The sequence below is a fragment of the Chiloscyllium plagiosum genome, chromosome 13 (genome assembly GCF_004010195.1).
Source record: "Chiloscyllium plagiosum isolate BGI_BamShark_2017 chromosome 13, ASM401019v2, whole genome shotgun sequence".
In the NCBI taxonomy this organism is placed as follows: domain Eukaryota; kingdom Metazoa; phylum Chordata; class Chondrichthyes; order Orectolobiformes; family Hemiscylliidae; genus Chiloscyllium; species Chiloscyllium plagiosum.
In genome coordinates, this window is record NC_057722.1 from 30,100,154 (window position 1) to 30,127,911 (window position 27,758).

At 40.3% G+C, this 27,758-nt stretch overlaps 1 protein-coding gene across 2 annotated transcripts in view; it reads left to right on the top strand.

Moving 5' to 3' along the window:
- Positions 1-1,115: 1,115 nt before the first annotated feature.
- The window catches only part of otol1b (otolin 1b), a 33,383-nt gene continuing 6,740 nt past the window's right edge, over positions 1,116-27,758 (top strand). The window contains exons 1-4 of one of the 2 annotated variants that reach the window (XM_043702927.1): positions 1,116-1,136; positions 13,171-13,542; positions 17,551-17,640; positions 22,063-22,134. In XM_043702927.1, coding sequence (XP_043558862.1) covers positions 13,179-13,542; positions 17,551-17,640; positions 22,063-22,134 — 526 coding nt within the window. In that variant the 5' untranslated portion in view covers positions 1,116-1,136; positions 13,171-13,178. Of the gene's footprint in view, positions 1,137-3,213; positions 3,262-13,170; positions 13,543-17,550; positions 17,641-22,062; positions 22,135-27,758 lie in introns of those variants that run through there. The other variant, XM_043702926.1, reaches the window with a different exon arrangement.

The following is a 27,758-nucleotide window of genomic DNA, read 5'->3' on the forward strand; positions in this document are numbered from 1 at the left end:
TTCTATCTTGAACATTATAGTTTTAATTATATCGTGTTGAATGGATTAGAGGTAGTTCTCTATTTCTCCCTTTACATTCATGAGATTAGATCTCATATAGTTCTTGCCTTTGTTGGTTGGTCAACATCCAAATGCAAAAGTTATCTTCTTCACGTCTGACAAAGCGCGTTTCTTATTAACTTTTCTGTCTGCGGTTTCCTAAATCAATACCTCAGTAATTAAAACCTCGTGAATCTTTTTTTAAAGACACTTAATTATCTATCTTCCCTGTCCGGATTTTTAAACAACCAAAAATTGCCTTTCTTACCCAGCCGTCAATTCCCGGATGCGATTGTTGCTTGCCCTTGCACGCTATTTAATTACTGTATGGAAACTATGTATCCTGGGACTTCAATCACCTGTCTGAGTTTAATCACCTATCTGACCATGTTCCAATTCTGAAAGCTCGTTAACATGGAAATATAGGTTTCATTATTTCTCTCTGGGCCAATAACCTCTCCTTCCCCGAACTTGTTTCAGTGTTTCATGTCTAGTTTCAGAGCAGCACAACTTTACATTTGTCTCTTCGTAGCGCCACAACTAGATTAGCTGATGTTCAAATTAAAGACATCTATCAGGCTTGTTGCAACTAAATTGACACCAGCAGATCCAGCTTTTACAGAAACTCTTAACAGCTTTTGACGAGAAAAGAGCCAATGATACCATCATACCGCCCTGAGTTGAAATCTAATTTCCAGAGGCACCAAAATTGGCCAGTGGAGGAAAACATAGTCTGACCTCCCTAGGCAGCATTCTTTAGAATTAGATTAACTCTTCCTTATTTGTAAAACTATGGTGTCTTCAATCTTAACACCGATGAAGAGAAACGTCCAATACATAGAATCATTGCCAAAAAGCTTTCTTATTTTTGTTCCTCTTCTTATAATAATGAGTTTAAGACTCTCCCCCAAAATATTTCTTGAAAATGTTTGCTTCAATAATCATAATCATTTAATTTGCATTGTATTTGTAGAAATGTCTTTTAAAACATCGGATATTTTCGCATCATTGTAAATTTGACATTTTTGCAGACGCTGCAGCTAATCTTCGACATTCGGCTTGGCCTCCATTATCCCTTCCATTCCAGTAAATACCAGGTTAGTAGTCCCGTGAACATTGCGCAAAGCAGGCCGCTTCCCAGCCTTTAAGAAACTGTTGTAATGCATAATATTAGATTGACTTTAAAGATAACTTACTTTTTAATGAAGAAATAATAAGCATCCAGAATATCCCATTGTAAATTGCACAGAACATCTCGTCTACAGTTAAGTTGCAAGCTAGAAAACTATCCTGCTCAAGTTAAATATCTTCGCATCAGTTAGCGAGTTTTGAAAAGATTTGTAGCTCAGGCTGAGGTTCTGGATGTAACGCATCAGTATTTGCAATAGAAATGACATTAAAATACAATACCATTGAATTTATTCTACTTATGTTCAATTCTACCTATTTCTCCAGACAGGGAGCCTGGAACTAAAGCTGTAAACTGGAAAGGGTGTAGAATATATTTACAAGGATATTACTGAGACTGGAGTGCGATGAGTTTCAAGGAGAGACTGGGTAGGCTGGGACTTATTTACCTAGAGCATAGGAGGCTGAGGGGTGACCTTACTGAGCTTTATAAAGTCACCACGGACATGGATAAGATGAACAGCCAAGGTCTTTTCTTTAGAGGAGGGAAGTTCAAAACTAGGTGAAATTGTTATAAAGTGGGAGGAGAAAAGTTTAAAAGGGACCCTAGGGGCAACGTTTTCACATAGAGGGTGGTGTGTGTATGGAAACAGAGGAAGTGATGGAGTCTGGTACAATTATAACTTGTAAAAGACATTCGGACTGGTGAATGGATAGGAAAGGTTCAGAGGGATATGGGCCAAATGCAGGCAAATGGGGCTAGTTCAATTCAGGAAAACTGATCGGCATGGATGAATTGGACAGAAGGATTTCGGAGTTATATGACTCTATGATTCTATGACTAAAACAGCCAGAACTTCAGAAATGACATGATGAAATATCTCTGTTCAGAAAGGGTGATGTAAGTTTGGAACTCTCCTATGAAAATGACAATTGGTGTTTGACAATTATGAATTACAAACCTGAGACGGAAAGACTTTTGCTCATGAAAGGTATGAAGGGATATGGGGCAAATATGGAAATATGGAATTAGATGGAGATCAGCCGTGACTCACTGGCGGGACAGGCTCGAGGGCCTAAAAACCAAGTCCTGCTCCTTTTAAATCAAAAGTTCTCATCATTAAATACATCTTTAGATTTCAATATTAGTATCACATCTCCATAAACTCTTCCACATGTGTAATCGTAGAGTACAGGTTTGATGAGAGGTTATTGATCTGAAACCATCTCCCATCTCCACAGAGAGCAGCAGACCGGCATATCTGTTTTTATTTTGAAAGCCCGAAATTGGCCTGTACCAGTTAACGATTCTGCCGCCGTTAAAGCGAATGCAATCTCTTCGTGGCAGTGGCCAGCCTACTCCACAAATTTCACTAAATCCCAACATTACCCATTTCTTTAGATTTGCCAAGAATGGAACAAGTCTTAGCTCGGCAAAATCTCAGGGCATTTTTGTAGTGAACTTTGATCATACAAAAATAACGTTTTCAAATTGATTGTTTAAAAAAACCAGAAATATGGAATTATTGGTATGAAATGCTAAACTGCGATCTTGATGACGTAGCATGGTTCTGAACTTAGGATCAGAATTAATTCTTTTGGGCATTAATCGCCTAAATCTTACAGCAGAAAGTACTAAGAAAATACTAAGATAGTATTATACATTCAGTCTATAAAAATGAAAATGTGTACTTCCACGTTGAAATCATCAAGTGAGTTTATTTTAGCATTTTCCTGCCTGCAAATATTATGGTGAAATTACACGTAACCTGAGGTTTCCAAACTGGATTCATACAGTCTATTAGATTTTTAAAGAACCTTCATTCCCACCAAACAGTAGAAAAGTAATTGAACTGCAAAAAGACATCCGTGAAAAAAAAAGGACTGGTTTCTGGCTAATCACTGGAGTTTGGGTAGAGAAAATGTTCAGAAAAAAATAGCCAATCCCCTGCCTCTGCAAATACCTCATGCATTGCCATTGGCTCGGGCCTAAAAAGCAATAAATAAATCAATCAATGGATGGGGAAATGCATTTCATTTGGGGCGGATTGGTCTAGATGATTGGGATAAATGGTGAAGGAAACATTCCAACAGGTATGCCAATAAACTTGGTGCTAGCTTCAGTACTTTTGCTGTCGGTAGTAGAATTATTTACTCTGCAAGATCAACGTTACCATGTATTTCAACACTGGGAGTCTAGATTTTACAAAAGTATATTATTTCGCGTTGTAATCGTTAACAAAAAAAATCTAAAAGTCAACTTTAACAGCTCTTGAAATCGCGAATTACCTCTATTACTCTTAACTTTAATGGGGGGAAAGTTTATGCTAAACATTCCTAAATTAGAAAAGAACATGTTTGTGTTGCACAGATGTAAATGTTGAGATAATGTGCCTCTGAATGTGGAAATGAGTTAAAGCATTGGACACCTGTAGGAAACGGTGCATTACAGATCATCTTGGAAGGGAGTTTAAAGTCTCATATATTCAGGGTTTATTTTATCGCGTTTATCAGCGTTGTTCGGAAGATTTGTGGGCATTTCAAAGCTGTAAAAAGAAAGTAATATTCACTGACTATGACTTGTAGAAATGTGAACGTTTTCACTTGTTACCTTACAGAGTACCACTTCAGGGTTGCTGTTAATTCTCAAACTCAGTTTAAAAAAAAACATTTTAGCAACATTTGAAGTGTACTCGGAAGTGATAGGAATCACTCAACTCTATCATTCTGTAAAGGAGGAACAAACGTTCTGTTTCAATGGCTTTGCAGAACCAATAGAGCAAACCTAAAACATCCTTAGGTTACATCTTGCAACAAAGACTTGAGTTGTTTTTGGATAACTGTAGGTTTTTGGTTACCTTGATGGAAGCAAAATAACCCTTTGTCATTAAAATCTTGCATTAGTGTAGATACACAGTACCAGTAAATGCTGGAAACAACAGCCACTGTGTTTATGCCTTGTTAATGCAATTTATATAAGTGGAATGGAGAACTGCTCAGTGATACTCTAGTTAGACCACTGCTTTCAAATACTTCTAAAAGTGCTCTATTGCAAGAACCATGACCAACACCCAGTGATCTAAGAGGAATGGCAAAGATTTAGTTTCTCTCTTTTACTTGTGAATGGGGAAAACCAATAAAAGTTAATGGCCATGACTTGCTGTTTGAAATGGTTGATAATTCTGTTACCCTGCTTATTCTGCACTGTTCCCGCTTACCTCATTGTTCATTATCTAAATTGTAGCATGGACAAAGCAAACATTTGCAAATAACATTCACCAAGTGTGACTCAATATCTTCCCAAGCATTTTCCTTAAAGTAATGGAGTTGAACCAGAATTCTGCAGTCATACTGCACATTTTGTTTTTCAATGTCCAAGGGTAATAATAGACCAGATTGACACCCTTTAATCTGTATTGTTATTTATTTTTAAACTTTGAGACAATTATAAAAATCTGTGCTAGGGTTCAGGAAGTGCACAAGCAATGGATATCAGTAAAATGAAACACCGATGTCTATGTTTGTTACATTTAAAAACAATAACTGAAAGCAAAAGAAAACTTCTTGCTGAACATGGTCTCTAGATACCAAGACTGTGAATGTTGTTAAGATATCAGCTGATGTTTTTACTGAAAAAGTCAGACTCTGGACAGGCACCTTGCTTGATTGATCATGTTTTGTTTTTCTCTCGCTGAAACATAAGCTCAAAATGTTGCAGATTTCTGCTTTAACAATAAAATGGTTTATTAACAAAAGAAATAACGAAGATAGAATAAAGCAAACCAGCTGCTTTTAACAGGAATAAACAATGTTTGAACACAGATTGCATTTTTAATTATCAATCCTAAAACCCTTCTTTATAAATTGAAAATAAAATAAACAGCCTTTGGACAGTAAGCAAAACACAGCCTTGGTATAGTATCCAAAAACACACCTTGCCTCGTTCCCAAAGACACCATTAACATAATACTCACAGTGGAGTCTCAGCTCAATAGGCTAAAGTCACTTGTGATTTTAACTTATAGACTGGAACTACAGACAGACTCTTCCTGAAGCTATTACACTCCTGAGCTTAAACATATTCACCTTTAAGTAACCTTTTTAGGGTTCTACCTCTACATTTCTGACCTGGGACAAAGACTAATCCTTCACTGTAAGGTAACCCAGTTCTGTATATTTTCTCCCAGGACCCCTAGTCTGTACAACCATATTCATTCAAACATTTCTCTGGACTGTCTGAATTTTAAGTAGATCTAAAAACAGAACCTCTGTCTCTCCAAACTGTAAGTGTTTCCCTTAATCTTAAAAAAAAGTACGTTTCAGGAATCTCTACCAAACCTTGAAGTCCCACTATTTTACTCGCACATTCACAAAATGATCTAAGATATAGGAAATCCATTCCTTTTAAAGCCAGGCTTCAAAAACTGTTTTAAAAGAAATCAAAATAGACACAGAGATACTAACAAGTTTATTATTAAATTTAGACATCTGCAAAGCCCGCATCTTACTAATACAAAAACTAAAAAAAATTAAAACTTTCAATAAATGGTATTGGATGTATCACATGGTTTGCATCACAATACCTTTTGAATTATAGTTATTCACAGCATTTAGCCAATAGTCTGCTCTACATCCAAACTTCATGGAGTATAATTCTCTTGCTGATTTATAACTGAAAGATGAGCTTGACATTTTCATTTTCCCCAAATATTTTTTGTGCAGTGAGGCAAAAATATTAGTACATATAACTGCAACTGAGTAATCACAACTGAAATGTGGCAATTCATCATTTGTATTTAATTTTGAATGCAACACTGATTCCACTAATCCAAAATAATAATTTCAGTTCTTAATAATGCAAAGAAAATGTATGTTTTCTCAAAGATGCCATGGAGAAAACAAATACATTTTCCATGGCCAAATAGACAAATATAGACGTAGGTTTGCTCACTGAGCTGGAAGGTTCACTTCCAGACATTTCGTCACCCTACTAAGTAATACCTTCAGTTGGCTCAGGCGAAGCACTGCTGATAGTTCCTGCTTTTTATTTATATGTTTGGGTTTTGTTGGGTTGGTGTTGTCCCATCCATCCTAGTACAAGCCAAACAAAGACACGCATGAGAATTCCTTGAAGCATGGCATTCCAACCGGAACCCTATCAACAAACACATCGAGTTAGACCCCATCTACCACCCCCTGAGAAAAAGAACAGGAAGTGACTTCACCACAGGAAATACCATCACCACAGGAAATAACATCACCAACCCAAACATATAAATAGAAAGCAGGAACTAATAGCAGTGCTTCGCCTGAGGCCCACTGAAGATGTTACCTAATAGGGTGACGAAATATCTGGAAATGAACCTTCGAGCTCAGCGAGCAAACCTATATCCAGAACCTTGACTGAGCTACAAATCTTCGCAAAACTCGCTAAGGCAAATATAGAAATCTGCTGTACAAACATAGGTTTTGTTGATTATGCTCTCTTGGTTTGAAACAGTGGACTTGGGTTGGAGCCCCATTCCACAATTTAAACATATTGGTTTATTATTTCAGGGTAGTAAAAGGGTTGGGATTGTTTTAGGCTCCTTAGAAAGAGTTGCTGACTTATGTTTTCAAGGGACATTTAACAAAAGGCAATAGGGAGATCAACAGACAGGGTGGTGGGCTTGTTCTTAAAACTGGCAGGTCAGTTTGACTTCTCCATCAAGAAAGCAGCAGTATGTCATGATGCCTGTAATTAAAGGTGAGGCTTTTTCAAAATAGAAGTGCCTTCTCTCTAAATTTTTAAACTTCAATTAAAAATTGGCTCTTAGCCAGGCCATCAAATTGAAGCAGTAGGGGAGTCCTTCACAGCATGTCCTGCAACCATTTATGCACCCAGGCAGGCAGGGAGTGATTTCCCATCCACGGGTCTGCCTCCAGGAGGCTGTCTCTAGATTTCTGAACAATCTTCTGCCATTTGGGACCTGTAGGCACCAATGGAAAAATCTTAATCTTAACATAAGTTGGCAACCCACTGGGTAGTCCTGCTGCACTCTCCTCCTTCATTACCTCTCTGCAAAAATGTCTTGAAGCTGGAAACCATTCTGGCTGGCAAGGCTATTCTTAATGCCAGCTAGTCTCCAATGTCAGTCTTGGCCGGGAGTAAAAATCTAGCCTATGTTTCTTTGTCCCAGGGAATCAGTTAGATAGCCAGGGTTGCATTTCACTATTCAGAAGAAGTGTAAGCTTGTATTTCATGTTGTTCTGACCAAAATATTTCCCTCAACTAGCACAACCCAAGACTGATTGCCACATCATTCATCTCGCTGCTACTGTAAATTCTTCTCATTGTGAATCATTTTAAGATACTTTTCCCCATTGTCCTCATCTACTCTTATTCCATTTTGAAACTATTACTGATTAGGAAAAATTACTAATTGTTCTGAATTATTTTTAGTTCAATCCTATTTTAATTTGAATTTTAGTTCTATCAATGAACAATAATTATTGCACCTTACTGATGTTGTAGTTATTATGTAGCTGTTGCATCAATGCAAAGTGGGCTCATTGAATCAGATATTGAAGTAGAACCCTGAAGTCAGATCCCCCCCTCGTCTCTGAATAATCTGCAGGTTGAGATGTACAACATAAGAAACATAATAAATAGGAGCAGCGTTTTGCTCCTGGAGCCTACACTGCCGTTTGCATCATAGGTAGACAGGGTGGTTCAGAAGGCATTTGCCTTCTTTATTCAGACCTTTTAATATAGGATTTGGGATGACATATTGAGGTTGTCCAGGATGTTGTTGTTTTGGAGTACTGTGTCCCATTCTGGTCACCTTGTTGTTATAGGAAGGATATTATTAAGCTGCAGAGGATTCAGAAAATATTTACTAGGATGTTGCCAGGAATGGAGGGCTTGAGTTATAAGGAGATACTAGGACTTTTCACTGGAGCATAGAAGGTTGAAAGGTGACCTTATAGAGGTTTATAAAATCATGTGATAAGGTGAATGGCAGATGTCTTTTCTGTAGGGTGTGGGAGTTCAAAACTAAGGGGCATACGTTTAAGGTGAGAGGAGAAAGATATAAAAAGGACATTAGGGCAACCTTTTTACACAGAATGGTTTTCATGTGGAGTGAACTTCCAGAGCAAGTGGTGGACGAGGGTACAATGTTTAAAAGACATTTGGATAAGTACATGAATAAGAAATGTTTGGAGGATAATGGGTCAAGTGTAGGCTGGTAGGGCTAGTTCAGTTTGGGATTATAGTCGGGCTGGACTGTTTGGATTGAAGGGTTTGTTTTGGTGCTGTATGACTATATAACATCATGGTTCATTTACTAAGGCCCCAAATCCTCTTTAGTGCCAGCTCCTCATAGCCCTCCACTCTTCAGTATTTCAATAATCTATCCATCTTATCTTTAAATGTTTTCAGTAATCTGGCCTCCTTAACTCTCTGGAATAAAGAATCCCAGATATTCATCACTCTTCAAGAGAAGAAATTCCTTTGCATCTCAGTTTTAAACGAGTACCACGATTTGCAGGAATTATTTTCTCTAGTTTGAGATTCTTCATTTGTGGAGATATCTTCTCAATGTTTATCTTGTCAAGCCTCTTCAAAATTTTACATGCTTCAAAAGGATCCTCATTCTTCTAAGTTCTAGTAAATAATTGTTTAGCTGTTCTCGATACATCATCACCTCCATCTCAGTAATCAGCCGAGTCAATCTCTTTTGAACTGCCTCTAATGCCAGTATATCCTTGCTTAAATTTTGGGACCGAAAGTATATGCAATACTCCAGATGTGGCCTCACCAACATTCTGTACAGTTGTAACAAGGCCTTTCCTTATTTTTAATAGAGTTTAAAAATAAGCAATAAACTTATTGCAATAAAGTTCAACATTCCTTTTGACTTTGTAATTACTTGCTGCACTTGCATGCTAACATTTTGTGTTTCATACATAAAAACCTCAGATTCCTCCAGGCTACCCTTTTTTGGAGTCTCTCTCCATTTTAGTAGTAATCTGCCTTTTAATTCTTCCTACCAAAGGTGCAAGACCTCACATGTTTCTACATTAAACTCCAGCTGCTAAGTTTTTGCAGATTCCTTATGCCCTCATCACAACATGCTATCTCACATATTTTAGCATCATCAGCAAATTTGGATACACTCTGTAGCCTCCTCCATTAATTGCACCTTTCCAGTCTAAAAAAGACCTGTTCATCCTACTCTGACGTCTGTGTATGAACCAATTCTTAATCCACAATAATCCCATTTTTCACAATACGGTGAGCTTCTAGTTTGTGCTATCTAGCATCTTTGTGACACCTTACTCAACTACCTTCTGGAAAAGTATGAAAAAACTGTTATATGGGACCTTGTGAAAACCTTAATCAACTTCAGTATTTTTAATGCCACAAGTGTGTGGTAGTGTGGCTGAGTGGTCTAAGGTGATGGATTTAAGCTCCAGTCTCTATCAAATTATGAGTTTGAATCTCACCGTTACCAGCATCACGGATGAAGTATTCCAGGTAGTTTCTTGAGAAAGACCTTGGCAGTTTGTGGTCCTTTCCTTCTGGGTGTTTGTGGCTCCTCAGGTCTCTGATACTCTTGTTGATGTTAGCAGGAAAATTAGTGAGAAGTCTAGCCATCCAACGGCCCTTCAGATCCCTGATTTAGGGGAATTTGCATGTCTAATGTTGGTCCTCCGTGTCTCAGTTGGTAAGTATGTTTGGCTGAAAGCTTGGTGGCTCAAGCCCACTCAGGTACAGAGCCTCAAATATTTCAGATCGAGCATTGAGACCGAACACGTACTGACATTGCACCCGTGATTCACCCATGAACTCATCCATGATTCACCCTGACTCCACATGAAGCGAGACAGGGACACACAGCAGGATGTGACCCCATTGTCTCCAACTCCCCGCTGCCAGCTGAAAGCGGCCACTGCAGCTTCAGTTAGTGGCTTGTGCCAAGCTTTGGGACACAGCTTATAGAAACTCCTTCCCTCATCAATGGTTCCTCCTGTGAGGGGGGCAAAAATCCATTTTAGCCTGTGGCTTGTTAGTCTAGGGGTAAGATTCTGACTTAGGGTTTTCTATAGTGTCGAGATGCTAGATGTCCTGTGTTCAAATCCGAGACAAGCCCTTGTCTCTTGTCTTCACTTGAGTGGCTTGGTGACTCAGTGGTTAGCACTGCTGCATCACAACACCAGGGACTCTGATTTGCTTCCACCCTCTGGCGATTGTCTGTGTGGAATTTGCACATTCTCCCCGTTTCTGTGTGGGTTTCCTCCCACAATCCAAAGATGTGCAGATCAGGTGAATTGGTCATGCAAAATTACCCATAGTGTTTTAGGTGCATTAGTCAGGGGTAAATATAGGGTAGGGGAATGGGTGTGGTTGGGTTACTCTTTGAAGGGTCAGTGTGGACTTGTTGGACCAAATGACCTGTTTCCATACCGTAGAGAATCTAATCTTAAAGTGATCTTGTGTAGTATTGTTCTTGGTATTCAGATAACATGGTGTTTTATAGTTCTTAAAGTAACTTTCAACATGTTGTTTTGCTTTTAAGGTGCCTTGTTTCATATAGGCTGCAAGGCTAACTTTTTGATCTTGATGTCAATTATATTTCGTTACTGTTACTGAGGGAAGAGGCACGTGCTTGTGAATTTCCATCCTCCACGATTCAATCCTTTAAACACAGATAAGCTTCCCTGTGTTCTCCAAATTTAATTAAAAGCCAATAGACAGGAGAAAAGTGTGTTAGCATGATTGCATGAAGCTCTGTCCTGGCATACAAAGTGCAGTGTGTTCTCTCCCAGTAAAAGTTTAGCTTATTTTCATTTACACTGTAAAAGTAGAAGTTTCCGATTAGTAGTTAAATGTAATGTAAACATATTCAATACAAATGTGAGACACTCTGGCTGGCTCATGCTGGAGAAGACCACATGACTGTCAAAGCAATGGAAGGATATTTTCAAGATTAGATTACTTACAGTGTGGAAACAGGCCCTTCGGCCCAACAAGTCTACACCGACCCTCCAAAGAGCAACCCACCCAGACCCATTCCCCTACCTTTACTTATTCACCTAACACTAAGGGCAATTTAGCACAGCCAAATCACCTAACCTGCACATCTTTGGACTGTGGGAAGAAACGGGAGCACCTGGAGGAAACCCACACAGACACTGGGAGAATGTGCAAACTCCACACAGACAGTTGCCCGAGGCGGGAATTGTACCCAGTGCTAACCACTGCCACTGTGCCACCCTCCACTGTGCCACCGTGAAGATGCGAAAGGTCTGCTCAGTACAGGTTTGTGTTAATGGATGACTCTGGTTGGAGCACCTTTTTCCATTCATAACTGGATGCTCAAGGGGAGTCAGATCTTCTTCAGAACTGGAAAAGGTCAATGAACCTGAAACATTAACACTGCTTTCTCTCCACTGCTGCCAGACCTGCCGAGTTTCTCCAGCAATTTCTGTTTTTGTTTCAGATCTTTAGCATCCATAGTTTGTTTTATTTTGTGGCTTCTGGATGTAGGTCCAAAGAAGACTCTCTCAGATAAAGGAAGCATGGGGGATTCCAGGGGGTTGGCAGTAGATCTGCGAATGTGCTTCCTGTGGTCAATGACCAGCTGGATATTCATTTACTGGAAACCTTTTCTGTTCAGGAAACTGGCTAATTTACAGGTGCATTGATGGCCTATGGGGGAAAACATGACTTCCTGAACCTGAGGGATTCATTGGTGACAAAGCCCAATGTTGCTTATGCCTGTGCAGATCCATCTGTTGTGGTGGAATAGGCATCTATCCTCTGGAATATGGCATCTATGACCTACCTGATGGCATGATAAGCTGCAGACTGTGAGGTGTCATTCAGCTTTGTAGATGATCCTCAGATGTATAAAAATGCAGCATATTGATCACCTTGATGGTTGCAAGTAGGGGTATCTGTGGGTCATATGACATTTGGTCTTTATGTACCAGAACATAAATATCTTGACTATGGTCTCTCACCAGCTGTGCTCTGTCATTTGCAGATAGTTGACTCTTAGCCAGCAATCCCAATCCTTAGATTAGTGCCTTCATCCCCTTGTAGCTCTTTTGCTGTGCTCTTGTGGTCTCCTCATGAATTTTCTCTTTGCTATTTTGCTGGAGTGACTCCCATTTGAACTCTATCAGTTGGCACTCATTTGTTCACTGGAGCTTCCCCTGCCAACATCTGGTCCTCAAGTAATGCCAGCAAACTTACATCGATTTCTGGAATCCTGCCACTCCACTCACAAATGGAAGCCGCTTAGCTCCTCTGTGCCACTGCTTGAGCAGCTGAGCATAATTCTTTGCTTCATGATTACGTTGACCTATGTCCATTCACCCTGATGGCTCCATAATAGCAGCGGCTTCTCAGAATCCACAACCAATTAATTGGAGACTTCTAGGTTCCCAAATCCCCTTGTTCATCCTTTCAATTTCGCTTCGCTTTCCAAAGGTATTGTCAACCAATGACTACTTCCAAAAATGTAATTTTCAATGCACACCACTACCTGTCTCGCTTCCATGTGCAAAAGAAGATCCAGCCCATTGCAAACATAGAAAAATATGGTCATTTTTGTTTGGGTGACACAGTTACAATTTTGTTCATTGTTAAATAATGGTATTTATACCCTTGTCTAAACAGTGTTACTGATGAGCACTTTAACTGTCTATTAGAATAGTTACAACACAGATGGAGTCTATTTTGCCCATCATGTCCATGATGGTTACTGCATATCTGTACTGAGGCTATAAATGCTGATGAATGTGTTGGAGAGCCCCATGAGTTGTATCACATTGATATTAAACTTTTGAAAATTGCAGCTGCATATTTTTGCACACATTTAAGCTTTTTTTTAAAAAAAATTAAAAGTTTTTCTAACATTGAAAAGTGAATTCTAATATGGTCCTTGACATTGTTATTTATCTTGTCTCTTATTTCCATTAACTGTTAATATACTGATTGATCTTTTCCAGCTGCAAGGATGTTTAACCTTCCGTGGCACACAAAGTTCCTTCTGTTATTCCTCTTCATAGCACAAATAGTTGCAAAAAGTACACCACCACCAAAAGCTGAATTTAAGAAAGATGAAGTTTTTACGAGGGCTTTATTTCCAACCTCGACTGTACCTGCAGAAGAACTTGGGACTGATAATTCAGGTCTTTCCTCTGAGAGTTCCACATTGAAGTCAACATCTCTACGTTTATTTGACACCTTTCCAACTGTACCGCCTTTTGAAGATAATGGAAATTTTACTATTGATTCAGATGAGTTCCTTTTTAATTGCTGTGACTGCTGTCCTCCAGTACCAGGACAAAAAGGTGAACAGGGAGAACCTGGCGAAGCAGGTAAAATTGACACAATAGTTGAATTTATACAGTAAAGTCTGTGCATTCTGTTATAGAACCAGTGTATCATTTCCCCTTTACCATGGTCACCACCATTAGCTCCTGCAAAGTTGCAGATCGATGATCCAAGGATTGGTGCCAATAGCACCGCATTGATTTGGTATCAGTCTTCCAAACTATGGGGTTTTAAGGCTTGTTAGACATTCAATGCACAGGGTTCCTGACAGCTAGAAAACAGCAACATGCTGTTAGTATGGTGTTTAAATTTAATCAAAATATCTAATGGTGTGTCTGAAAAGTGATTCAGACATAGAACACACATGAATATTTAATATAGTGGAAAAATGTTCTCATATTTATGGAGTTGTAGAGCTGTGCAGCATAGGAACAGACCTTTCCATCCTATTCGTCCATGCTGACCAGATATTCTAAGTTAGCCAAGGCCCATTTGCCAGCATTTGGCCCATATCCCTCTAAACCTTTCCTATTCATATACCCATCCAGATGCCTTTTAAATGTTGTGATTGTACCAGCCTCCACCACTTCTGCTCACAGTAGGACCAATTCCACCATAGAACATCCCAGATGACTTCCTTCTTCAAAGACTGCAATTACCCCTCCCACGTGGTTGACGATGTCCTCCGGTGCATCTCCTCCACTTCTCGCACCTTTGCCCTCGAACCCCTCCCCCAATGCAACAAGGACAGCCCCCCCTGACCCGGTACTCACCCCAACCTCCGAATACATTGCATCATCCTCTACCATTTCCGCCACCTACAAACAGACCCCCACCACCAGGGATATATTTCCCTCCCCACCCCTATCTATGTTCCATAGAGATCATTCTCTCCGCGACTCGCCTGTTAGGCCCACACCCCCACCAACCCGCCCTGCCCTCCTGGCACCTTCCCCTGCCAACGCAATAAGTGCAAAACCTGCATCTACACCTCCCCCCACCCCTCACCTTCATACAAAACCCCAAAGAATCCTTCCACAATGACACAGATTTACCTGTACTTCTACACACTTCATCTACTGTGTCCGTTTCTCTCGATGTGTAACTTCTCTACACTGGGGAGACAGGACACCAACTTGCGGAACGTTTCAGAGAACATCTCTGGGACACATACACTAAACAACTCCGCTGCCCTGTCACCAAACAATTTAACTCCCTGTCCCACTATGCCAAGGACATGCAAGTCCCGGGCTTCCTCTACTGCCAAACTCTAGCCACCAGATGTCTGGAGGAAAAACGCTTATGTCTGCCTTGGGACCCTCCAACCACACGGGATCAATGTGGATTTCACTAGCTTCCTCATTTCCCATCCCCAAACCTTATCCCAGATTCAACCTTCCAAATCGACATTGCCCTCTCAATCTGTCCTACCTGTCCATCTTCCTTCCCACTTATCTGCTCCATCCTCCTCTCCAACCTATCACTTTCACCCACACCTTCATCTACCTATCACATTCCCAGCTACCTCCACCCTCCAGGCCCACTCCCCTTGGGCCATCCCCATATTCCTGAGAAAAGCGTATGCTTGAAACGTCGACTCTCCAGCTTCTTGGATGCTGTCTGATAGCTATGCTTTTCCAGCAGCACACTCTCCAGCATCTGCAGTCCTTGCTTTCTCCACTACTTCCTCTGGCAGCTCATTCCATACATGCACTACCTTTTGTAAGAAAAAGTTGCCCCTTAGGTCCCTTTTAAATCTTTCCCCTTAAACCTATGTCCTCTAGTTTTGGACTCCCCACAAGGAAAAGACCTTGGCTATTCATCCTATCCATACCCCTCAGGATTTTATAGACCTCTTCAGTGTGACCCCTGAGCCTGGACTGTAATTTGCTGTTTTTACTCTGCAGTTATTTCAATTGTTCTTTCCTATTGACCGGTTAATAAATACTCAATTGTTGGTTCTAAGGTTGAACTCTGTCTGCCTCTGCATTTTCCTGAGCATAATTGAAAATTATAATCAATTTTGCTTTAAGGGTGACCAGTTGGCCTTTTTAATGGAAGCTGATATTTAGGCATTAGAATCTATGAAACTCCTTATGCTTCAGTCACTGAGCACTAAGAGTGTCAAATATATATTGATTAATGAGGGCAGAAGAGAACAATGCAAGTATTCAGCATGTCCAAATAACAGTGGACCCTAGCATTATCGTTGGCTGCAATATTATCTCCATAAAGCAATGCGGAGGTAAATGTTCCATTCATATTTACTTTTAGACATGTAATGGAGTAACATTGCCTGATCAAGTGCAATTTTCTTGGTTCATATCCATGATTTCATCCGGCATTTTCTCTAAATGAAAAATATAAGATGAGACAGCTTAATCAATATTTTAGGGATCTTAAAGTGCAACTGGAAATACAAATTCATTTTGAAAATTGATTGAATTTTGATGCTCAGGATGATGAATCATATTTGTGCTTACTCCATCTTTGCTGCCCAGTGGCACTCCAAAACAACTGAAGTATGGGTTATGTGTGGAATGAATGACTATTTATTGCCCTCAATTTCAGAACAAGATCATTGATTACAAAAGACTTTTCCCACCTTGACCTTGTCCATTGTTGTGGTCTTTTCCAATGTCTACAGCGCATTACTTAATAAAAGTTAGTGTCTCTTGAAGCAGTGGTCTGATATGAACAAAAACAGCACAGTCATGGCAGTCTAACTTCAGCTGTCAACTTATAAATTCTACTGGTAGAGACAGCTGGAGAACTGATTTGCAGTCAGTTAAGAGTTATTCTGAATTGAAAATGTCAATTTGTTTACATTTTTCACAACAATATCACGAGTGTCTAATATGGAAGAGCCTGCCATAAAAATCAAAGCAATGAACAGGTATCTGTTATTCTTCACATTTGGATAAAGAGCATAGACTTTTTCCACTCATAAAAGAATCAGGAATGAGACAGAACAGCTTTAAAGTGATTTGCAAAAGAAGCAAATGTGGGGTGAGAAATTCTTCTTTTCACACAGTGATTGGTTCAGGTCTGGAATGCAATGGATAGAATGTGGTGGAGATAGGTTCCATTGAGGCATTCAAGAGGGCATTGAGTGATCTTTTTTGTCTAAATAAGGTGCATGATATGGGGAAGAGACAGGAGAATGGCGCTAATGCATGATGCTTATTTAGATAGCCAGAAATGATGAGCTGAATGGTTCGCTTGGGTGCTGTGACAACTCTGTTGGAAAAAAAAGTGTATAAAATCAAACTAAGTATTCAAAATCATTGCATTGAACTATAAATATTGTGATAAGATTTCTGAAGTTTTAAAGTTTTTTTTCAACTTAATAAAACTAGATTGCTTATAAGGTGCAGGGAACAGGACGGTTGTAACCAGGAGTGCCGATAATATCAGATGCTCACAGAAGACGTTCCTTAAATAATATAATTTGAGGCATTGTCAAGTACAAGTGGTTCAGGATTTATTTCAATTTGACACAGCAATACTTTTATCACTTTTTTTTCTGGACTGAATCAAGTGGATAAAAATGCTTCCAAATAGCTTGACCATCTAATATTAATCAAGTTATTACAGCTATGGCTAAAGTTAGAAATTCTAATTATGAAGCAAAAAACATAAATTTTGCAGCAAATTTTTAAAAGAGCTGAATTCTTCTAAAAAAACAATTTTTGGAAGACAATGTTTGACGTTTGGTTTGTTCTATCCTTACTACATAGAACTTATTTATTCAGCTTTTAAAAACACAGACTTTATAGATTTTTAAATTGTTTCTCTGTGTTGTGTTGAGGAATTTTAGATATGTTAGTTGTCTAAGACCATACACAAGTGGCCTGGGGTGGTGATGGGGCGGGGGTAGGGGTCATGTCTCATTCCGCACTGTGACTGAATAATCATATTTGTCATTAATTAGTTGTAGTGATATGTGATAAAGTTCTCCAATTAGTCTACTTCCAGATGAGCTAGAGATACTTGGAACATGAATTGAATCACCTATTGATTCAGCATTTATTACCTTTCCTCTGTTATAGGGCCTCCAGGTGAAAAAGGAGACCAGGGGATAGCAGGTCTCCCTGGATCCCCAGGTCAAACTGGTATCAAGGGTGCTGTTGGAGAAAAAGGTAAGCTGGATATTTGGTTGATGGTTTTTTTTGACTAAGTGTGAGGTGTGTCCAGCATTTTGGAGGGTTTTTTCCCATAACTTGGCAAAACCTAGCAAACTTGCCTCATTGACCATTAACCCTGTCACTGTAGCATCTCTCACATCTGATTCTAGCTCCACCTTATTCCTGGAACAACTTACTACTCATCGGATATCTGACAAAAGACCAGCAGTGCTGTTGGCTGTGTTATCTTTAAAAGATCACTAAGCACCTGGATAAACACTGGCTTTCAGAATCTGCCCTGTTTGGTCACAGACAGATTCCGAACATGTTGGAGGAGGAGAGAGCGGGGTAAGGTCACCGTGTATCTCCAACAGAGACCTGGAGGTTCTGGTGGATGGGGTGGTGCAAAGAAAGGGTGTCCTTTTCCCGGAGCACCAGCAGAGGATGCTATGCCATTGGATCCCGGCAGCCTGATCTGAGGTCACCCATTCCAGTGTTAACAATGTGAAGGAATGGCCAGCAGTATCATTGCAAGATCAGTGACCTGCTTGACTTTGTCAGGGTAAGTGGAACATTCTTCTCTCTGTTATTTTGCACTCACTCACTCACGCACTCTCTCTCTCTGCTACTTAACTCATCTCCCACCAAGGCTCATCTCTACCATTCTCACTTGTCCGAAACATCATCCCTCACCTGCTTTCACACCCCTCTCCTCAAATGACCACCACGATCTCTGCCTGCCCTCTGTGCTGTCTACTCACTCCTTCTGAACACCTCACCACTTTTCCAACACCTGTGCAGGCAGTTGTGCACCCACTTGCAGCTCACTCAAACTCTCCCTTTCTCTTGTTGTGGGAGAAAACAGCCCATAGCAGGGCAGAAAGAGCCCAGACAGGTAGAGGGGTGCCCAATGTTAATCTCCTCAACAGTCACTAGGAGAAACCCCAGCCCCTCCAGCAGAAGGTCAAGAATGCAGCTGCAAAAATGCTGAAATATCCATGTCTTGCCAACGCAGGACATAGCACTCTTCATTCCACTACAACACTCACAGTAACATAGCTAAGTTGTCAGTGTGATTCATTGCATACCACTCCTAACCCCTGGTCATGATGCCTTTTCACCTTATGTCTTGCAGAGTACCAGTGTGATGTCACCCACATCCATGCAAAAATGGCTGACTGCCCCAGAAGCCATCTCCTCAACCTCTGAGGATGAAAGTCTTGATCCCTTGGAGGAAACATCAGCAAGGCTGCCTCCTTCACTTTCCACCAGCCCACAAACTGACACCTCGGTGGGAATGTTAGGCTTAGAAAGTGTGGCAGCAATCTGGTGAGCACCCAGCTGTGACAGGTTCGCAGCTGGCTGAGGAAGAAAGGTTCCAGGCCACTGGCCCTTGAAGGACTGCCAGAGACCAGGCTCCTGCTCAGCCCCGGGCAGGAGAGGACACTGTGGTGTTGGCAGTCAGGAACTTTGTCCACATGCACAGGGAGGAACAGGATCAGCAAACAGGTATGTAGGATGCAATGGCCCTCATTGCTCAGTGGCTGCTGGAGAATAGTCAAGCATGAGTCAGTCTAGGAGCCCCGATGGGCAGGTTGGCAGCTGCCATGGAGAGCCAGGTCAAGCACATGCCTGCGCTCCATTGGCACAGCTACTGTTGCTCAGGCCTGAGGGTATTATGGACGGGGAACCCAGTGTGAACTCCATGTGCCCCTTCCTCACAAGGAGACAGACCAATTGCAGGAGGCACCCAACTTTAGGTGGAACCACACGCAAGTAGCCCCTTAGCCTGTCAAGCTGTCCAGGCAGAAATTTCCCTGGATAAAAACAGAAAGAACTGCGGATGGTGGAAATCAGAAACAAAAACAGAAATTGCTGGAAAAACTCAGCAGGTCTGGCAGCATGTGTGGAGAGAAATTAGAGTTAATGTTTCGGGTCGAGTGACCCTTCTTCAGAACTGGAGAATTCTCCTGGAGTTGCCTGAACAAACCTCCAGGGCCAACGTCCCTCCTGCTGAGCAGCTTCCATCATTCCGACTGGGGAACCAAGGATGACACGGTGTGGGAGGGAGAGAAAGAAGGAAAACCTGATAAGGGCACTTTGGTGGCATGAGTAACTTACCAGTAAACATGAAGTCTCATGTTTGCCTAAAATTCGATTTGTTTTGGTGCAGCATCTGTTTATTCGAGTCTCTGTTTAGCCCCGAGTGCAACTATGCCAGCACGATGCTTAACACCATGTCTCTACGGGATGTACCAGAGTGATGTCTGTCTGTGTTAAGAACTTGCTGCTGCATCTTGAAGCAAAATGAACAAGGTGTGTACAGGACAATTCTAATACCATTTACCCTCCTGCTAAAACAGCTCTATTGTTTTCCTCCACCTGACTAAGGAGCAGCGCTCTGGAAAGTTGTGATTTCAATTACAGAGGAACCTCAATTATCTGAAGGACACGGGCGGGGAGTATTTCATTCAGTTAATCAAATTCCGGATAATTGAATACCGGATAGCATAGTTTATCCAAGCATCGGGATCTCGTGATCTTGCCGGATAATCTGATATTCGGATAACTGAATACTGGATAATCAAGGTTCCTCTGTAAAATTGTTGGACAATAGCTTGGTGTCATGTGACTTCTGACCTTGTCCATCTCAGTCCAACACCGGCACCTGCATGTTTTTTTTTCCTGAACTCTGTGCCCAAATGTACTGGTGTGAATGAGGTGGTTAGTGATACCTGGTTTAGGAGGTTGGCTTCCTGCTTGCTGCACATGTGTGAGGATGGCCAGGGATTAGGGACCCAGCAGACCTGTGTTCTGTACAGAATAGGGGTCTGTGTGTGATGTTATTTCCTTTTTAAACAAAACCCTCTCATTATTTAATCCTGTAACCCCTGCATCACAGATCAAGACTGTTACCCCACCCACTTGGGATGTGATCAATGCCATTTTCCTTCCTTTTCTTGCATGCTTTTGAATTCAAGCATGGTAGAGGGCTAGGTAACTGTTCCTACAAACAATGTGTCTCTGATGCAGCTTTTCAGTTTTAATTGCTGGAGCACTCTGCAATGCAAGTCATAGAGCCATAGTGTCATAGAATTATAATCGTGGAAACAGATCCCTCAGTCCAACACCTCTGTGTTGACTAGATATCCTAAACTGATCTAGTCCTGTTTGTCACTTTGTGGCCCATATCTTTCTAAACCTTCCTATTTATGTACCCATCCCAATGCCTTTTAAATGTTGTAATTATACCCGCCTCCACCACTTCCTTTAACAGCTCATTCCATACACGCACCACTCTGAGTGAAAAAGGTTGTCCCTCAGGTCCCTATTAAATCTTTCCCCTCTCACATTAAACCTATGCCTTCTGGTTTTGGACTCTCCTACCTGAAGAAAAAGACCTTGGTTAATTCACCCTATGCATGCCCCTCATGATTTTACGACCCTCTATAAATGTGATTCCTAAGCAGCTGGTGGATCAGAGAGGTATCATGGTGAAGGGTTGACGGATGTCAGATGTCAAAATCCGTAGATGAAAGGTGCACGTGGCTGGTACCTGTGGATCATGCCCACAGATTCTCATTGGTGTTGAGCAACACAGAGATCTTTTTAGAGCCAGTGGGGAGCTGAAGTAGCGAGGTACCCACTCTGAATTCAATGTTGAGAATTGCAGATGTCTTGCTTGTTTGATGAATTTGGTAAAATACGAAGTGGAATGCTAATGAGGTGCTTTGTGGTGCCAATAATATGTTTTAACAAGCTATAATCCTGCTTAGTTCTCAACTCACCACTGCCAAACAAATACATAAAAGATGCAGCGAGGTGCTCCTGATGTTGAGACAAGCTTCACTGGCCATCTCACCATAGTCCCATGTGCTCAGTCCCCTATAAGATTCAGCCTACTGTATCCTAGGTACATATTTGCCCAACTTAAATATACTATAGTTTAAGGAAGAATTCCATTTTGATTAATGCATCATATTAATAAATAGTAGAAATATATGAGCATAACAAATAGGAGCATGAAAGACCATACAAACCCCTTGAGCTTGTTGCTCCATTTAATACAATTATGGTTGAGCCTTACCATGAACTGTCCTTGCCCAGTCTCATTTCCCTTTGTTTCAATCTTGAATGTATTCAATGACTGAGCAACCAGAGCCCTCTGGGCTAGAGAATTGCAAAGATTCAGAATAAATTGAGGGGGAAAAAGTAGTTCTCCTAGCTTGAAAATATGTATTCTAATGCTGGACTTATTAGCCAAGGCATTAAACGTCTCAGCAGCTACACTGTCAATCTTCCTCAGAAATTATTTTGTTATTGTCTCATCAGTATTGCTGAACTTTAATTATATTAACTTATTTATAAATATAAACTCAACTTGTCAAAAATGTAACACTTAACTATGGTTTAAAAGAAGTACTTGTTGCTGTTCAGGGTCAAAAGGGGACCGTGGTCTCGATGGATTTGATGGACTTCCAGGATTTATCGGAAAACCAGGGGAAAAAGGTATGGAAAAAAACATGTTTCTTACATATAATAAAGTTTTTATTGATCTACCAACTAGGTGGGTATATATACTTAGTAATATGCAGCATGAGAGAGCCAATTATTTGATTAATTGTAATGTAGCATTTTAATTTAAGACATTTTGTTTGCAATAGATGATAGCGTAGTCGGTCTGTTAATAAAACCTATTCCTTTATTTACATTTTGCTATAAATAAAATGACATCATTACGATAATATACTGTCATTAACTCCTAATCACAGGAATAATTAAGTGTTCGAGTCACAATAAAATAATTAGAAATTAAATAAATCAATAGTATAAAAGCAAAATTAACAAGTTTATACATTAAATTGTTCATTGGACATCTTTATTTTTATGTGGCTTCATTTTTGTAAATTCCCTGAAACTGTAACCTTTGCAATCTAGCTTATTTTACATGTATCTAATCTCCTTGATGTTGATGTAATTTTTTAAAAAAAACCTACTTTTGTCATTTTCAGTGAAACTTTGTCCTTGTGCACTTATTGTTGTCTGCTAGATTTCCAAGCTCACCTGATATCCATTCAGGCCTAAACAGCAGCTTAGTCACTTTCTCAGGCCTGCATCCTCAAATATGCAGTGCATTCCTCACAATGGTCTGTACCTCATTTTTCTGCACTCAGACCAAAAGACGGTAGAATGTAGGAGCAGTATTCAGATCATCAAATCTGCTCCAACAGTCAATGAGATGGCTAATCTGATAATCCTCAACTGCACTTTCCTGCCTTTTCCCCTATATCCTTTGATTTCCATACTTATTAAAAATCTGTCTACCTCAGCTGCGAATATACTTAATGACTACAGCCTCTGTGAGAATGAATTCAACAGATGCACCTCCCTCTGAGAGATGAAACTCTGACTTATCTCAGTCTTAAATGGATGACCCCTTACTCTGAGTTTATGCCCTCTGGTTCTAGACTCCCACAAGGAGAAATAACCCCTCAGCATCTACTCTGTCAAGACCCCTAAGCATCAGAGGTCACCTTCTCTGGACAGCCTTCAATGTCACTATATCTTTCTTTAGAAAAGGGTAAAAAATTGTTCATGATTCTAGGAGAGGTCTAATTAATGCCTTGTATGGTTTTATTCACTTTGAAAAAAAGTCCACATTCCATATAACTTCCTGATTACCTGTTGAACTTGTATGCTAGGTTTTGGTGATTTTTGTGCCGAAACTACCAAATTAGCCCCTCTATTCTTGCTGCCAAAGTATATAATCTCACATTATCCTATCTTTCACTTCATCTGCTAAGTTTTTGATCACTCACTTAGCACATCCATATATCTCTGTGGTGACTCTTTCTGTTCTCCTCACCACTTGTGTTCCCATCTACTTTTGTATCATCAGCTTTCTTGATAACCTCTCTGCTGATGAAACAGCCATTTTTACAGCCAATGTCTCCCTTAGTCTTGCACTTCCTTTGTCTACATTCCTTGGTTGATTCTACTTCCAGAATATGTCTCTGATGCATACTTGCGTACTTTATCTAAACTCACTTCTGGTGTTCCCATTATAGCTTCTGTACTCACTCCATTGGATTTCTATGTCTGTTCCTTTTCTTTGAATATTTTCCAGTGATCCATGCAGATTCTGCTTAGCTGCTTCTTTTGTAAAATTATTCTCATATTGAAATAGACACACCCCAGCTGTGTCTGTAGCTTCGTGCGTTCAACTTCATACTTCTGCTCCGAACTGGGAAATAGGGACAGGTGGTGGAGGTGACATTGGGGGAGCACTTTGGGACCAGTGACCATAGTTCAATTAATTTGAAAATAGTTATGGAGGAAAACAAAACTGGTTCACATTCTAAATTGGGGCAAGGCAATCTTTGATGGAATTAGACAGGAGCTTGTAGGGGTTGATTGGAGTAGTTTGTTTGCAGTCAAAGGGACCTCTGGCAAGTGGGAAACCTTTAACAATGTGATAGCTAGAGTTCAAGGTCTATATGTGCTTGAGAGGGTGAAGGGCAAGGTTGACAGGAGTAGGAAATCCTGGATGACAAGAGATATTGAGGCTTTGACCAGAAAGAAGAAGGGGGCATGGCTCAGGTACAGGCAACTAGGATCAAGGGAATGTTGGAGGGATACAGGAGTTTATTGAAGAAGGAAATCAGGAGGGGCATGGGGACATGAGATAGCATTGGCTGAGAAGATTAAGGTGAATCCAAAGAGATTCTTTAGGTATATTAAAGGTAAAAGAATAACTAGAGAGAGAATAGGGCCCCTCAAGGACCAAAGTGGACATGTATGTGTACAATTGCAGGACGTGGATGAGCTCTTCAATGAATATTTTTCCTCTATCTTTACCATGGCGAAAGACATGGGAACTTTGGAAGTTAGTGCTGATATCTTGGAGACAGTCCATATCACAGTAGAGGGGGTGTTGGACAAATTAGAATGTATGAAGATATGTAAATCTCCTGTTCCTAACCAGATATATCCAAGAACTCTGCAAGAGCTCAAGAAAAAATTGCAGGGGCCCTGGCTGATATATTTGGATCATCATTAGCCACAGGTGAGGTCCTTGAAGACTGGAGGGTAAGGAATGTTGTGCCCTTATTTAAGAAGGGCTGAAAAGAAAAGCCTGGGAACTATAGACCAGTAAGCTTAACATCTGTGGGAGGTAAGTTACTTGAGAAGATTCAGAGGGATAAGATATACGTGCATTTGGAAAGATAGGTTTTGATTAGGAGCAGTTAGCATGGCTTTGTGAGTGGGAAGTCATGCCTCACAAATTTGCTAGAGTTCTTTGATGAAGTGACCGGGAAGGTTGATGAGGGCAGGGTGGTAGACATAGTCTACATGGATTTCAGTAAGGCCTTTGTTAAGCGTCCACATGGTAGATTGCTGTGGAAAGTTAGATCGCATGGAATCCAGGGAAAGTTGGCAAACTGGAAACACAATTGGCTTGAGGGTAGGAAGCAGAGGGTAATAGCGGAAGGATGCTTGTTGGACTGGAGGCCTGTGACTAGTGGTGTACCTCAAGGGTCAGTGCTGGGTCTATTGCTGTTTGTTACATATCTCAATAATTTGGATGAGAATGTACAAGGCATGTTAAGTAAGTTTGCAAATGACACTAAAATAGGCGGTATCGTGGACAGTGAGGAATGTTCTCAGAAATTGCAGCAGGGCCTTGATCAGCTGGGGAAGTGGGCCGAGAAATGGCAAATAGAGTTTAATATGGATAAGTGTGAAATATTGCATTTTGGAAAGTCAAATCAAGGTAGGAGTTTCATGGTGAATAGTAGGGCTTTAAGGAGTATAGTGAAATAGACGGAGCTTGGAGTTCAGATGCAGAGTTCTCTGAAAGTGGAGTCACAGGTAGACAGGGCCATGAAGAAAGCTTTTGGCATACTGACCTTCACTGGTCAGGTCATTGAGTATAGAAAAGCAAAAGTGAGGACTGCAGATGCTGGAAATCAGAGTTTAGATCAGAGTGGTGCTGGAAAAGTCCAACAGGTCAGGCAGCATCTGAGGAGCAGGAAAATTGACGTTTCTGGCATGATAAAGGGGTTTTGCCCGAAACATCAATTTTCCTGCTTCTCAGATGCTGCCTGACCTGCTGTGCTTTTCCAGCACCTCCATTGAGAATAGATGTTGAGAAGTTACGTTGCAGTTGTACAGGACGTTGGTGAGGCCGCATTTGGAGTATTGTGTTCAGTTTTGATCATTTTGCTATGGGAAGGATGTTATTAAACTGGAAAGAGTGCAGAAGGAATTTACAAGGATGTTGCCTAGACTCAATGGTCTGAGTGATAGGAAGGGGTTGGACAAACTGGGATTTTTTTTCTTTAGAGCATAGGAGACTGAGGAGGATCTAATAGTAGTGTATAAGATCATGAGATGCATGGATAGGGTGAATGCACTCAGTCTTTTTCCCAGGGTTAGGGAATCAAGGAGTAGAGGGTATCAATTCAAGGTAAGTGGGGAAAGAATAAATGGTTCCCACTGAGGGGCAACTTTTTTACACAGAGGGTTATGTGCATATTGAATGAACCAATAGTAGAAGTGGTTGAGATGGGTACATTACTTTTATTTAAGGCATTTGGACAAACACATGGATAGGAAAGGTTTAGAAGGATATGGTCCAAGTGCAGGGAAACGGGGTTAGCATGGATGGACATTTTTGTCGGCATGAGCCAGTTTTGGCCAAAGGGCCTGTCTCTGTGCTGTAGGACTCTCTGACTCTATAATTGCTATGAAAAATTGATTAATCTGTAGCACTTAACATATCAAGTCTCTATTTCCTTATATGCCTTTACTGATTTCCATATTTCTCAGTGTTTTGAATTATTACTTTGCTTGACATTTGTGCAAGCTGCTTCTTTTAGCTTTATACTGTGCCTCTCCTCATATAATAACCATAATTGCTTGACTGTACATGTAGAAGTTTTATTCTTTACAGATTATGCATTGGCATTATATTATACTAAGAACTATCTTGAATACAGTGTAATCTAGATAAATTACCACTTCCATTGCAGAACTCCCATTTCAGTTGGAGAACTGTGGTAGAGGTGACATGCCATTTGGAGCAATTGAATTTAGGTAATAAGTCTACCCAGAAAATGCTTCCTAAAGTTGTGACTGAATTATAACACTACAAAATTGCTGTGACCCTAGATACCAATGAAAGCAAAATAGTAGGACGTTAAAGTTCGTATTTTGTTAGTAACATGCACACATTAAAGATTAGCAAGCAGTGTTTTGTATACATATGAACATCTCTTGCAAAATTATTTTGTAAAACTGTTATGTTATTGTGCCTAATGAGAGGGTATGTAGGTAGTCATGCTGCAGCAGTCTCTTAAAATCTAGCAGCATGGCTAATTACTACACATCTAATCTCTGATGTGACATCAGTTTGATCAATACTGAGACTCATTGCAGGTAAGTGTCCAAATCCAGCTCCATGCAAATACTTGCTGGTGAAAGAAACTATCACTTTTCATCTATTTAGTGTGATCTCAGGATGATTGGTCTTCATGGCGACTCCGGACTCTTGGAGAAAGTCCAGAAACATTTCTAAAGTTTAATTGCAGAATTTCAAAAAGCGTTTCTGCTCTGGGCAAATCCAAATCTTCAGAGTGACATTCAAAAGTGTTTTGAAACTAGTTGAAATTTGTCACATCCAAATTGGAGAAAAAAGATTCAAAATACATTTGCAAGTAGCTGAGATGATTAGTCATAATATGAGTGGGACACTGTTTCCATTTCAAGCCAGAAACATGGAAAGTTGGGGAAATGAATTATAGTTCAACTTCAGCATAAAAAAAATGTAATGCGCTTCACAAATGCTGTGACTGGATCATCCAATTGAAGAATGTTTATGTTCTGTCTTTGCCTACAGTAAAATCATGGTAATTTGAATTGCAAGAGGCCTGCCTACAAAATTGTATTAAGCGGAGCTTCAAGGTAGTCAAGGAAGCACTAACGTAACCAAATTTTCCTATGAACACATTTTCAGTCAAACAAATCGAAAACACAGTGATCTAGTGAATAAATTAAAATTGTCTTTAGTTTTCAATTTGTTCAGACCTTACAATAACCAGATCTTAAAAGACAATGGCAGCAAAAACATT